This window comes from Mchenga conophoros, linkage group LG18 (genome assembly GCF_057382185.1).
Source record: "Mchenga conophoros isolate Kocher_MC1m ecotype Shallow Benthic linkage group LG18, M_conophoros_male_GT1.1, whole genome shotgun sequence".
Lineage (NCBI taxonomy): Eukaryota > Metazoa > Chordata > Actinopteri > Cichliformes > Cichlidae > Mchenga > Mchenga conophoros.
This window is the reverse complement of record NC_140543.1, coordinates 6,968,523-6,982,967: the sequence shown is the minus strand read 5'-3', so window position 1 is coordinate 6,982,967 and position 14,445 is coordinate 6,968,523. Positions and strand designations below refer to the sequence as shown.

At 39.9% G+C, this 14,445-nt stretch overlaps 1 protein-coding gene and 1 non-coding gene across 2 annotated transcripts in view; both read right to left on the bottom strand.

Annotated features, from left to right (window-relative positions):
• The window catches only part of LOC146553114 (receptor-type tyrosine-protein phosphatase N2-like), a 220,548-nt gene that overhangs the window by 156,488 nt on the left and 49,615 nt on the right, over nt 1-14,445 (bottom strand). The window contains exons 9-10 of the mRNA XM_085256023.1: nt 11,646-12,019; nt 1,127-1,213 (exon numbers count right to left, since the gene is read on the bottom strand). Coding sequence (XP_085112149.1) covers nt 1,127-1,213; nt 11,646-12,019 — 461 coding nt within the window. The remainder of the gene's footprint in view (nt 1-1,126; nt 1,214-11,645; nt 12,020-14,445) is intronic.
• On the bottom strand, nt 12,380-12,471 carry trnas-gcu (transfer RNA serine (anticodon GCU)). Its single transcript is given in 2 exon segments — nt 12,380-12,415; nt 12,435-12,471. It is a non-coding gene; the product is annotated as a tRNA-Ser (tRNA).

The following is a 14,445-nucleotide window of genomic DNA, read 5'->3' as shown; positions in this document are numbered from 1 at the left end:
CTACAATCTAAGTGGAAGGGGATGAAGGCATGAACGAGCATCTCCAGTTCAGTTTTTCAGACAGCAGTCCTGAGTTTAGCACTATTTCTTAAAAGTCAAAGATGGAAGCTAACCCAAGATTCTTTGCGTTAGCATCTACAGTGAATGAGAAAAAGCCCAGACACTGTCCAATTTGAATAATACTTATTGGAGCAAATAAATAATTGTTTTCATTAAACTGCAAAAAGTTATTTGCTATCCAACTATTAGTTGCATTAAACCAATCAACTAAAACTGATAATTCATAAGGTTTGTATGAGAGATACAGTTGAGCGTCATCGGCATACAGATTACTGGAAATGGTTTTGAAACTTCTAATGTGATCTAATGGCAGAATATACAATGGAAATAAATGGGGGCTTAAATCAGATCTTTGTGGTGCAGCTCATGATAAATTTGAGCACTGAGACTTAAAGTGTTTTATCAAGAAGAAAAGAAGTGAACAAATCCCCGACTTGGCTGGATATCCTTACCATGTGGTTCAACATGTGGATTAAGATTTGATGATCAAGTTGCAAGAACTTTGCGGTCAATTCGTGGTATTCTCTTGCTCCGTTTTTAAAGATATGATCGACACATTATTTAAACCAGTGAATCAGACTGGGAGAAATATTTACTCCACAAACTTGCAGTGATTAGATGTGAAGCCTTAAGTTGTTTCTGGATCACTGAACGACAGGCTTTATTTCAATAAGAAAGTGTTCAGCTTCTATTTCAGGGTTTTTGCTTGCATGCAGGAAACGTGTCACCTCCAGTGTTCTAGCTCTGTTGTAAACAGACTTTCTTTATTGGCATCCGAACTGGAACAGGTGTGACTTGATCATTTCTCAATAGGAGCGGATTATTAAGAGCCTCAAATGCAGTAAACGTGCCAGTTTGTGGTTCTTTTTATATCCCTTTAATGCAGTGTGAAAATGAAATATTTAAGCTTTGAGAAAAAAAAAAATCACATTAGGTTAGACTGTGATTTTCACCCCAGACTCCAGTAAGAAAAAGCAGCATTAACACAGTGAGTGCACTGCTTTGTGTAACCAGAAGATTAAAAAAAAAAACCCAAAAAAAACAAAAAAAAAACAGATGTACATACGAGAGCTCAGCGAAATCAGTCATCTGGATTTTCGCCATTCTAGCCAGGATCTTCATCAGGTGGAGGCCGTCGTCTGTCTGGAGCCCACTGATGATGACGATGAAGAAGAAGAGTGCAGGGCAGGAAGAGAAGAAGGGATCAGAAATTAAAAGTTAAACATACAACAGGTGCAATTTACTGTGCAATTTGTTTTTAAAAACAGGCTTTAAACAAGTTATTTTTCCTTCTAGTGATGTATCAGGTAATTTTAAAGGTTTTCCTTATTTTCTGTAGATTGCTCTTCACTGGTGATATTCCTAATATGGTTATTTTAGACAAACAGCTGTAGGTTTTAGCACATAGGCCCCGCCCATCTACCACCAAAACCATCTTTTTGCAAGGAGGAGCCAATCAGAAGAAAGGTGTAAACAGATGAGTGGTTGCTGGAGGTTGCTGGCTGTGTTTAGGTGAAGTTGATCCGAAAGGTTGTGGTGCACAAAATAACGTCTTTGTGATTGCTTTGATTAGCATCTAAATGCCTCAGCTGGCCGTTCCGTGAAAGGAAGACACCAACTTATCTGCAAACATGAACACTCTCAATTTCCGGTTTATGTCCGCTCGCTAAGCAGAGCAAGTGCTGCAGACAAGTCGGGATCTTTCATGCAAACTACAGGTAATCTGTGACTAAAGGAAAGTTTTCCAGCACAACACTGTATAAATCTTTACAACCAGTTTTACCTAGCAACTGCCAGCAACCCCTAGACAGCCTGTCGTGGGGTTATTGACTAGTCTCTAGGAATATGTCACTGGTGCTTCAGCAATTGATTTCACAGTAACTGCAAACAGCCTCCAGCAATTCACATTTTTCTTCAGCACGCTCTGGTTTCCAGTGGGTCACTGACTGATCCCTCAGCCCATGTTAGTGGAGTCTTAGAAAAAGTGAACTAAGGGGCTGAAGAGTACTCTGAAGCATGAATCGTGCAAAGCTATCAGAATAGGTAAGGCTTGAACTGGTTTATGTAGAAATGAGAGAAAATTAAAAGTAAATTCTTTGAAGATAAATGTTTAATTGACATTTCTTAAGGCAAGTGAATGGCAGAGAACTTGAGCGTAAATAGTATGGAGATGAAGAGCAAAGTGTTAAATGCCAGCGGTCCCCAACCCCAACCTATTTATGTCCTACAATATTTTCACGGACCGTGTTGTGGATAAATACAACAAATAAAACCAGTACCAAAAAAGAAGAAGACTTACCCATAACACATGGGACAAGACCCAGGGAAACAGAGTTAACAATAAAACGATTAAAAAAATTATGATAAAAACCCTGAAAACTATAAATTTCACACCCGAGCCTCAATTCTCGCAGCCCGGTACCAAATGACTCAGTCTGTGGCCCGGGGGTTGGGGACCGCTGATCTATAAGACATACTGGACATGGGGAAGTTCTCCAGACATATCACTGTATCATTAAACCCACTAGTTGAAGGACTGAACCAGAAAATACAGACAAAAGCAGTTTTCCACAAAGCTCCCAGGTGAGTTCAGATAAGTGTGAGATAGAGAGGTGGGAAGTGCCGTTTGCCAGCGAGGTGAACGCTGAAGAGGTCACAAAGGTCACAGGCAGAAAGCTTGATATCACTGCCCGCTCCATCATTTTATGCTTTACAGCATTTTCTAGCACATAAAATTACTTTGGCAGTATTCAACAACAAAAACGACCTGTTTTGTTCACAGCTGAGGATTACCTCGATCTAAAAGAAGAGAAAAACACTTCATCCTGAACCCTGATCTGCTGTTCTGGCATATATGCATATTTTTGGATAGACAGCCATATTAATGGCATTGGCTCATACTGTTTGACACATACTCTACAGCAATAGATTTTAACTACTTTAAATCAAGTAAAGCTGATGTAATCCTCCCAACACAAATTTCTTTACTGGATATTTTCAAAAGCAAACTTTTCTTTTCTTTATTTTTAAAGTAACTTAAGAAGGAAACATCTATGCTTCTATAAATGAGAATGCCATCTGTGCAGCCTTATGTGTCTGACATTACAAATTAATAGTGTGAAAACTTCTTAGACATGTTATGATATATATGTTTTGATATATCAGAATGAGGACCCAGATGCAGACATGAGTGAGTGAAGGAACAAACGTTGAATCCAAAACTTTTTTGTAAACAAACAAAAGGTGACTAAACACTCTGGGAATAAACAAAAGCTAATTCAATAAAATGGTAAAACTAAAGCAAAGATTTAAACGATTAAAGGAGCACAAGGGAAATAAGTGAGGCAAAAATAGGCTAAAGAATACCTACTAATGTGACACAGGTGAAGCCATTAAAGGCAGGTAAAGGCAAATTTTTGAGGAGGGAAAAAGCCAGAAGGAAACCAACAAGGAAAACAAATTACCAAAATAAAATAGGATGTGACTAGAAGTAACAGGCGAAGCACACAGACACAAAAGGTGTAGTTAAAGAAACAATGCTATGACAACAGAAATGCCAATCCAAAAAGCATGCAATGTCAATTATGTCCCGGTCAGCAGGGAGCTGACTGTGTTTTGAGTGAATAGTGGGACCCAAATGCAGACACGGTAGGAGACGGAACCGAGTTTAAACAAAAGGCGAGCCGTTCACTTGGCTGATAAAACGTGAACACAAAAACAAAGCAAGCGTGAACATGGCAAAACCTAACCTGACACCTAAACTGGGAAATAACTAAATAACTATGAAAACTGTGACGAGAGACATGGAACTGAAATAAACCGAACACGAACCTGATCAGTAAGAAGAACTCTGAGACATGACGTGAAACCAAACAGACGACCTGGCAACGACTGAATCAACACACAAAAACTAAATACACACAAAGGTACACACAAAGGGTGATCAGAGGAAGTGGAAACACATTGGAAAACCAGCTGACTGGAATCACATCGTGACACTAAGCACAATGAACAGAGAAACAAGACTTTCAAAATAAAACAAGAATATAACGGGATGCAGACATGACTCATGACAGGTTAAGAAACACGAAAACATCAATTTGGCTTTAAATGACCTCTTCTTTAATACATAGTTTTGCTTTTGATGATAACGTAGTAAAATTTAGACGGGGAAACTCACTGACATTTCACCAAACCGTGAGAATAATGGCAGCGAAATAAGGGAATAACAAATTAAGCACTAAATTACCAAAGCCTCTGTGCATGCTTAGGGCCAATGGGACGGGGAGAGGTTGTGCGTGGCATGTGTTTGCATCTGTGAGACCATAATTAAAGCTCAATATCCCAACTCCAAGCTAATTGCTTGCTGTCTGCTGTGGACTCATCTGACCTCCTCTAAGTCTCCTCTGTGGAATTCAAACAAGGAAAGCAGACGCTTCCAGACATCTGCAGGATATCTGCACATTTCTGGAAATACAGCTTAAGCTGAGAAAGAGTTTTGCTGCAAACTGTGCAAATCACTCAATTTTTAAATGCACTTAATTACAAAAATTAGCAGCTGTCTCCGTCCTTGCATCTTGAACTTTGATGTCCAACACTTGCTGGATTTCAACCAAAAAATGTTTTCTTCTCTTTCATCATTTTTAGTTTACTCCATATTAAAATCTTTACTCTAGGTGTCTTCCTAGCCTTATGATTTCACATGCACTGGACATGTGACCAAATAAACAATCATTTATGATCAAATATGACTGTCAGCTTCAGAGTCAAATCCAAATAAAAATAAATAAATTGCAGCTATTTACAGAATTTAACATCTTAGGGATCATGAGTTTAACTGTTTTCTTTGACTATAAGAGAAAATGACTGAATGTGGCTGAATTACAGTTAATAAAAATGAGACTTGCTATGTATGAAAATGTACTGACAGCCTGTGATTTGTCTCCCCTCTCAGCCTGGAGAGCAGACAGCAGCTTCAACAGCCCACAGCCTGAGTCAGTCTTCACTGTGCAGAGCAGCTGCTTCAGATCTGACATCAGCGATCGCTCTGCCTGCAGATCCTGAGTGTTGATAGCTACAATGGAGACCTCACAGCAGCTTTTACATTAGCTCTGCAGCATGCAGGGTGTTGGGTTATGATCCCACTCAGATACGACAGCCTGCCTCGGCAGGATTTCTTCTCACAGAGAGACGCTTTGATTATTTTTATTCTATATTTCCTTCCATCTCACTCTTACACAATTTCAGGGAAAATGGAAACTGATAACAGTACAGCAGCAAGTACAGGCCTGTACTTGCTCATCTGATGATGATCTGGCTTTTTGATGGAGCAACAGCTGGACAAATGACTTTGAATCCAAAGGCAATAATTACCAAAGTTGAGAAGGAACTTTTGCACAAATACACAAAAACAACAGGATTATTCCCTGTGCTACCCTGAATTCTATTACTCTAAAAAAGTCTAAACAATTACTGGATGATCTAATATGAAATTTAATGAAGATATCCATGGACTCCTGAGTATAAACCCCATTTGATGACCTTTCGTCTAGTGGTCATTGTTTTCATGTCTCAACATCTACTGCGCAGGGTTAGCACAAGACATTGTGCAAATGTTTTATTAGACAAGAAAAAACGAATTTGGATATCAAATTATGTTTTCCATTTTAAGCATCAGTAGGGAGGGATGGATACTTGACAGGTACTATACGCCTCAACTCAGGAGCTGGCACCATGTTTTCCAGATTCAGATAGCAATATAATTTCACATCAATCCATTTATCCATCAACAGCTGCATTGTTTTTTATTTTGAGCATAAGGACTTTAAAATTTAAAAAGCATCAATTTTAAAGTGTAATGCACATGTTACAAAGCTACATCGGCAGCATTAATACAACATTTACCACCAGGTTTTATAACAGTACTGCTAAATGTCCACACAATGCTCTCGCCTTATCATTGTTTACAAAAGATAGTAACAGTCTACTTAGAATGCATGAAGGTAGAGGAGGGTAACTACTGGTGATATACAGGGGACGAATATCAAATTCATATGCTGATACTATTCAAACTGTTATTATAACTATTTTCAGCGTGAGAGTAGTCAAAGTACTACTAAGTTCAAACCTCTCAAACCTTTTAAATGTCTAATATTTAGTTTATTCACAGCAAAATCAATTAATCTTCCTGCAAACATTTTTTGTGTATTTGTGAGTATTTTCTCACACAGTATAACACATGTGTAGGACAAACTATTTGGACACTACTAAACTTCCAGGAAACAGATGGTCCAAAATGGAGAAAGTTACACTTGCTTTTCACTCCAACGTGTAAATAAAGGTTCCTTGGTCATTATTCGAGTAGTCCAGAGTATATTGCTCACCAGGAAAATATGATCTATCCATCTTCTGCAGACCCCAGTCGGATTCCTGTTGTTTGGGGACAGAAGCGCCTGAGGAGAGGATTGCTGCATGTAGTAATAGGAAAGCCAGAGGTTTCACTGAACAAAAGCAAGGCTATTTCTTCAAACATCAAAGACATCCCTTCCCTTCAGGGCTTCTCCACTGATCACTCTACTATGAGCTGCCTCAGCAAGTACATGAGAGTGAATCAGGAGAAAACCAGTACAGGCAGACTGTCATGCCTAAGTCTGATCAGTAATAATGACAACTAAGGAGAATGCTGTCGGTAAGACGGAACAAATGTCAAGTCAGCGGCATGAAAAATAGAAACAGAGACGTCAGAATAAACAATTTCTGTGAATTTCTGGATATAACATATAAATACATATGGGGCCAACAGAAAATGAAAACTAAAAAATTAATTAAAAAATGAAACCTCCGATGGTCTACAGAGATTTTGACTTGTATCACGAGTAATTGGAAACATTACTCGTGATAACAGTTAGATAACAGGTTCAGGTTAAGGCAACAAATTCTGGCTGGAATTTGATCATCAAATCATCAAATTATAGATTATCATTAAAGGAATTACACTGGAGCTTTTTATGCATATTTTTACATCAAAGTACTAATTAGAGTGTGTGTGTGTGTGTGTGTGTGTACATGTTTAGACATCTTTGTGCGGACAGAAAATTGGCACGCTACTATACTTGTGGGAACCAGTCCCTGTCCCCATGAGTTAGGCATTCATTTTTTAGGCTTAGAGTTAGGGAAAGCATAATGTCAATCAGATATCCTCACTAAGATATGACAACAGGTGTGTGTGTGTGTGTGTGTGTGTGTGTGTGCGTGCGTGTGTGCGTCTTGAGCACCAGGTGTTTTCCTCCAGCTGTCATGAATCACCCTGTCCTCCTCTTCCTCCTCCTCCTCTTCCTCCCCTCCCCAGGCCACAGGAGGAGATGATACTCTAAAACCACCAGGATGCTCCTGCTATCAGCTTTCACCTCAGACGCTGCGCCAAAATGTCATCACATCGATCTTGTTTCGCATGTGGCCCTGCATTTCATATATTTTTATTCCTACTGTGATAGCTTTGTTTTGGAGAGGGACTCGACCTCAGTACGGAGCATTTCAGTAGCTTTAAGCCAAAATATGAAAAACGTTTATTCAAACAACCTCAAATTCAGCAACGCATTCACTAGAGTTCACAGCCATTCAGCGGCCCAGCTTGAAGTGAAGAGGAAAAATGGTTGTTGAGTTAAACAATTTTACTGCGAGTTCTTAAATTATGAGTTAGGTGTGCCTTTGGTTAATGCAGTGTTGAAGGAGTTACAGTACTGAGCAAAAGTCTTTATTTCTTAGTATTTTGCTTCCAAGCATCCAGACTTTCTTGTAATCTTTTAAAGATGTCTTATTAAGCTACTTAACACTGATCTGTGAATCATTCAAGAATAAAAAGGCACCTAATTCAAGAACCAGAGTTCAGGCTGAAGAACAAATGTGGTCATACCAATTAATGACTTTCTTTTGTACCATATTTCCATGTGTGTTTACATGTTTCAATAAACTGCTGCATGTATTTCCCATTTCCCTAATGTCTAATGTCACCTCAGAGAAATTATGTGTTTGCACAGTACTGTATGCGACCATGTTTGAGGAAACAAGAAGCATCTGTGAATTATGTATCAACATTAAATGGTGTTAATACATAGTTTTTGTTATTGCCACTAGTTAAAAAGTATCAATAGATATTACTGGATTCTTTGATCTAAAGAAACCCTAAAGCTTGCTGACTTGACTGCTAAATCACAGTATGACATGGAGCAGTCAGGTACCTGGCAGCACAAATCAGATGTTCTTTAAAAGCTAGAGATGACTACTGGTGGCCCAGACTCTCACTGCATTCCTCTGCTTTTATCATCTTCTGCTTGTTGTTTGGTTTAATACATTCGTTTTCATCACTCTGTCCCTGTAGTCAGACGTAGCAAGGAAAAATGTCCAAGGTTTTCTCATTGCTCAAACAAAAAGCTGTGGGGAAAGATGTGGCTACTGAGACTAGTCTGGCTCAGAAGATGGCTTGTTTCACAAGAAGACATTCTTTCAAGGGCCTTTTTCTTACTGGCACATTGCGAAGTGGCATTTTTCCATGTTGTGGTTGATGCTGCACTTCACTCTCAAGAAGAGGTTTGACACAAAGTGAACTGTCAAGGACAACTTTGGTGTTCTTTTGAAGTTCAGCAATCTCATAGAAATGTCAAGAGTCACTTTGAAGAGTCACTGTAAAGGGTTAGAGAGGAATCTGCTGAGTACAGTGACTGAACACATCTTAAACCTTCCAGCTGTTCACCTAGGATCAGAGCAAAGCAGCCTCTGAGCCCGTTTCATAAAGTTACAGGAGCTCAACCATGATGTTAAAGGTTGCCGTCAGAATTTCTGCAACACTGTCAAAGTAGTTTTTGTGAGCTTTTGTGAGCTAAAGTTTTTTCAAATTAAAAAAAATAACTTGGTTCTGGCTCCACAGAAGAAAACCCGGTGCTTTGTAATTGTTCTTTTAACCATATATTTAGTTAAAATGTTAAGAGAATCTACAGAAAACAAAGAGTAATACAAATCTAACCCATTGATAAGATCTTTCATCTCATACTGTTAGATGCTGCAGCCGTCGCAGGGATACAAAGGTATCCTTTTGCAGCCCCACCTTGAGGCACCGTCTGCAGATAGCAACAAATTATAAGTAATAAATCTGTCAGTCAGTAGTACACACATTTGTCCTGTGTTATCAATGTTTATACTTGTGTATGATGTATGGGGAGGTCAGGTGAGTCTAAATCAAACACTTAATACAAAACTAAGAAATAACGCTTTATTTTAGCACCAAGAGGTTTTCTCACATGCGGAAAGCAGCCGTAGCTGAGGCTAGTCTTGTTTAAGCTAAAGTCACAGTATTTTTACTTCAGTTATCAAAGGTCTGTTTGGAGAGGAGAGGAATAACATTTGAACGGTAAATAGAAAAGTAATTGAGCAGCTTTACACTACAAGGTCTTTAAGTGTTTTCTAACTATAATGCACACACCCTGACGGATACACTGCGGGCACTTTGGCATTCAGGATCTTGCCCAGAGAAACTTCAACGCACCGGCCCACGGGAGCCGGGGATTACACTACTGACCTTAAGATTGACGATCGATTGGTGCTCATGAGCTACAACCAAAGCGCCTTAACATTGCAACATTTAATTTTGCATTCGCATATTTGACACTTTTTATTGCCTTGAAATTTTTCCGCACTTCATAAACACAAGTCATCTAATTTAGAATTTCTCTTTCTTGTAAAACATAAATACATTTGATTCTCAAGAGCAGCTGTGACACTAAGCGGCTCTATGGGTAAAGAAGAATCATTCAACCTTACTGAATGGGGCTTTTGAAGACCATGGTGATTAGAAATTAGGTTTCCTATTTATACTGTAATGATCTGTATGCTACAGTTGAGTGACGTAAAGTAAGTACAAAGAAAAAGCTTGGACTAAAACGGACATCATATTGTGCTTAAATAAAAACTCCTTCATTCAGCATATGAAAGCCTTGAGTAGGACCTCCACACCAACATCCCAGAGATGTTTTTTCTCTATAACATAACATTTAAGGCTCTTCTGTTGTATAGCTCAGAGTGTCGAGTAACAAGGACAAAAAGAAAGAGACTTGCCAAAGACCTTGAGCCAGAATTACACCCGCTTCAGCTGAAAGGCGAGCATGAAGGAGTTTCAAAACCAGACACAGGAAAGAGGATTTCTAAAGAACTTCAACCTCAGACTTGAGGAACAGAGGAATCAATATGGAAACGACCCTGTCCTTTGTGTGAGTAAGAAAGAAGGAAAAAGATGCCCAGTGTGCTCTTGTTGCATTCTGGGTAAAATTTGCAGGGACAAAGAACGAGGGTTTGCAATTTCTCACGTGGAAAGCACATTTCTTTCTTCACCTACTGTGAAAAAAGCTGGTTGATCGCTACTGTGGATTACCCAAAACAAAGGTGAAAGAAAGTTTCTGTATAAGCTCTAGACTCGAGATATGCATTTTGAAAATTGAGATAAAAAATTTTACTTTCTACATTTTCCAACCTCTTCAACATCCAAGTGGGTCATTGGTGACCTACATAAAGGCAGAGTTAAGTTGGATTTCAGCCACATGACTAAAAAACATTGATTCATAAGTTAGAACATGTTGCCTTTCAAACTGAACAAGCATCTGGCTTTCTGTTATTAGACTTTTATTTTGACATGCTATGAAATTTCCATGAAAAAGCCAACCTTCAGTTCAGTGAGGTTTCCTAGCATTTGTTTATGCACAGCACTTCAGGAACCTTGAGACCCAGTTTGGGCCAAGCTTTAACTGTTGGACAGATAGCCTCACATTTGACTCTAGAATACACTGACATACACAGTTCATTGTTCACTCAATGACTGCAAGGTGCCCAGGTCCTGTGGCTGCAAAACAAGCCCAAATCACCTCCACCACTGTGCTTGACACTTGGTATGAAGTGTTTGCTGATATGCTGTGGCACTGTGCATTGGTCTCCTTGAACCAAAGAACATTGTTCCAGAAGTCTTGTGGTTTGCGAACCTAAACCATGTTGCCATTTTCTTCTTAAAGTAAAGAGTTTTCCTAGGGGACCCTTCCAAACCACGGGTACTTCTTCAGTCTTTTTCTAATTTTACTGTCAAGAACTTTAACATTGAATATTCTAACAGAGGTCTATTGAGTCTGAGATGGAACTTTTTCTAAGCATTGCACAATCTGACTTTGGGGTGAATCTGCTCAAACAGCATCTCCCGTGGCACTGTGTAAACACACGCCTGAATGCTACAGAGGCTTTAATAGAAGTAGTTGTCACACTTTCTAATGATCAATTAATCAGCTCCATTTCATTACAGCACCTGGCTGCAACTTACCCTTTTAATTTATATTATTTTCTAATTTCTGGAAGCAGTAAAAGTGTACTTATTTCACCTGAAAATAAATGATAAATGCAAAGTGAATTGTAATTTTGATTGATTTTTTACTCTTCAAATACTGTCCATCCATCCACCTACCCATTAATTTTCATCCACTTATTTTCAAATATGTCTCCTCCAAAATTCAATTGCAGTTTGCCTTTTACATGTTCATCATTAAATCTGTACTCACTCTGTGTCGGTGATGACATAGCCAAAGACATCATCATCTTTCTTCATCTTGCTGGCTTTGACGTCCAACTGTAGCTCAGGAACGTGCATCGTCTTCTTGTGAGGTTCATCGTACACAAGAGAAGCAGGAGGGGGTGCCACCTCCTTGATCCAGCCTGCCACCTCCAACAGCTCCTCTACAGACTGGGTGGTATCCTTCTTTTGCACCGCCACCCCTACTTCGCTAGTCCGACTCTGGACGTTTTCCAGCCCCACCTGCTGCCCTCTGGGTGTTTGACTGGCATCGTCATAATGGTTTTTAGCTGGGGGAGGTCCGGTGAAGGAACTTTTGTCAAGGTAGGCGAGAAGCTTGGTGAAGAGGCTGCCACTCTCCGTCTGAAATAAGAGCCAATGAAATATCGTGGGTAAATAGACTGGTTCTTATATGATGCTTTTCTACTCTAACTGCGCACTCAAAGCGCTTTATACAACTTGCCTCACTCACCCATTCACTTTCTTTTTTCCTATGTAAGTCCTTCTATCTAACATTCTTACGCACTCATAGGTTAATCGGAGAGCAACTTGGGGTTAGTATTTTGCCCAAGGATATTTGGCCCGCAGACTGGAGCAGACAGATCAAACCACCAACCCTTACAATTAGTGGGTGATCTGCTCTACCACCTGACCTACACACAGCCACCCCAAAACTAGGTTTCCGTGTAGCAGGAACAAGTTTCTCCCCTCACTGTAGTACAGTGACTCTGGTGAGACTTGAACCCACAATCTTTGAATTTCATCTGACACAAACCAATAGCAATCCAATGTGCTATCCATTGCACCACAGAGCCTGGTAAGACAGTAGATGATCCAACTGTTACACAGAACTTAATTTATTTCAGACACCTAATTAAAAAAAATACAAACCTGACTAATGAGCTCAATTTTAAGCTTAAGACACTTAAGACATAGTGTCTCTAAAAGAACATGAGGCAACGTCTGTAGCAACCGTATCTAGGGATGGGTATCGTTTAGGTTTTATCCGATACCGGTGCCAAATCGGTACTTTTGAAACGGTGCCGGTGCTCAAACGGTGCTCAAACCGGTGCTTAAAGAATGGAGAACACAAAATTGGTCCAAAAACCTCTCATGTTCAGCTGGTTTTTTGTAAAAAGATAACAATGTTAGCCTTTTCTGCAGCTATAGGGGATTTATGGTATCACTCTTGGCTGGAAGCAGTGCTTAAACAATGGAAAAAACACAAACTTTGTCCAAAACCTCTCATGTTTAACTGTTTTCCACTTTTTCTTTGGTCATTTTAGCCTTTTTGGCCAGGGTGAAGGGAGTACCTGCCATCAAACAAGAGGACAGCCGCATGTAGCTATGATGATGTTTGCTAGTTCACCTTACATGCATTAATGTAATAACGTGGTTAGCCTACTCAACGTAAATTACACACGAACAACATTAAGCTACTCACGCAGAGAAGAACGGCTGCTGCTGCATCATCATCCGTCATCATTTCTGCTACACTGGCAGGGCCAGGGGCCAGGACTCTATTCTTCGGGTTTTTTGGGGGATATTGCTAACTCCGGGTCCGATAACAGGCAACCCACGCACAGTAGATGCGCTCGGTGTGAGGTCTCGCAGCAAGCTATCATACGGCGCATTTCTGGGCTTTTTAAAAAAACGCTATGCGTCACCAGATGTTTCATCGGATTTGAGGTGTTACCTCCTTTGACAGTATCACAGTATCAGCTTAAAGCACTTGTTGCAGGCTGCTGAGTTTGCATCTTTTGCTGTGAAGTACAGCCAGACTTTTGACCGCTTGGCCTTGGGCATTTTTAATCCGTAGCTCTGCATAAAAGAACGCACGTACCTGGACCCGCCTACTATCCTCGGAAACGTAAAATGATTGGCTAGAAGTGTATCACAGCTCAGGAAAAAAAGCACCGAAATGTGCGCTGCTTTTCGGTCTGGTTACTACCGTTTATGTCAGAACCGGTGCCATCATGGCACCGGACACCGGTACCCATCCCTAACCGTATCATAACGGAAAGAATCCGTGTGGTGCTTTTTCTAGTTAAATTGCACTGCTCCCAGCCAGTGCAATGATTTGCAAATCCCATAAACTTATGTTTTATTCACAGTGGGACACAGAAAATAAATCCAATCAAATATGTAAACTGAGAAAGTTAACAATTTTAAGAAAAAAAATCTGATCGTTTTAAATTTGACGGCAGCAGCATGTCTCAAAAAAGTAAGAACAGTGCCATGTTTACAATGTGCAGCATCCATTCTTCTTTTAAAAACAGTCCATAAACATCTAGGAAATGGGGAGACCAGCTGTAGGACTTCTGGGAGAGGTATATTATCCAATTCTTGTGTGATATAATATTCTAGCTGCTCAGCAGTCCAGGGTACTCTTTTTCCTATTTTCATTTCATTTCATTACAATTGCTTTCAGTTGCTGAAAGATCTGGACTTAGTGGCAGGCTAGCTCTGCACCTGGACTCTTCTAAAACTGTACGAAGCCATGGTGTGATAATAATAGATGAAGAATGTGATTTATCACAGTCTTGCTGAAATATGCAAGACCTTGCCTGAAATATGTGTCATCTGGATGGGAGCATTTGTTGCTCTAAAACCCACGTATACCTTTTAGCATTGAAGGTGCCTTTCCAGATGTGCAAGCTGCTAATTCCAATGGCTCGAATGCACCCCCAAACCATCAGAGATCCGGGCATGGATCCATCCTACCTTGTGCCAATAGTTCAGGCTGGTACTGGTGGTTTAATGCCGTGGGAGTTATTTTCTTGGCACAT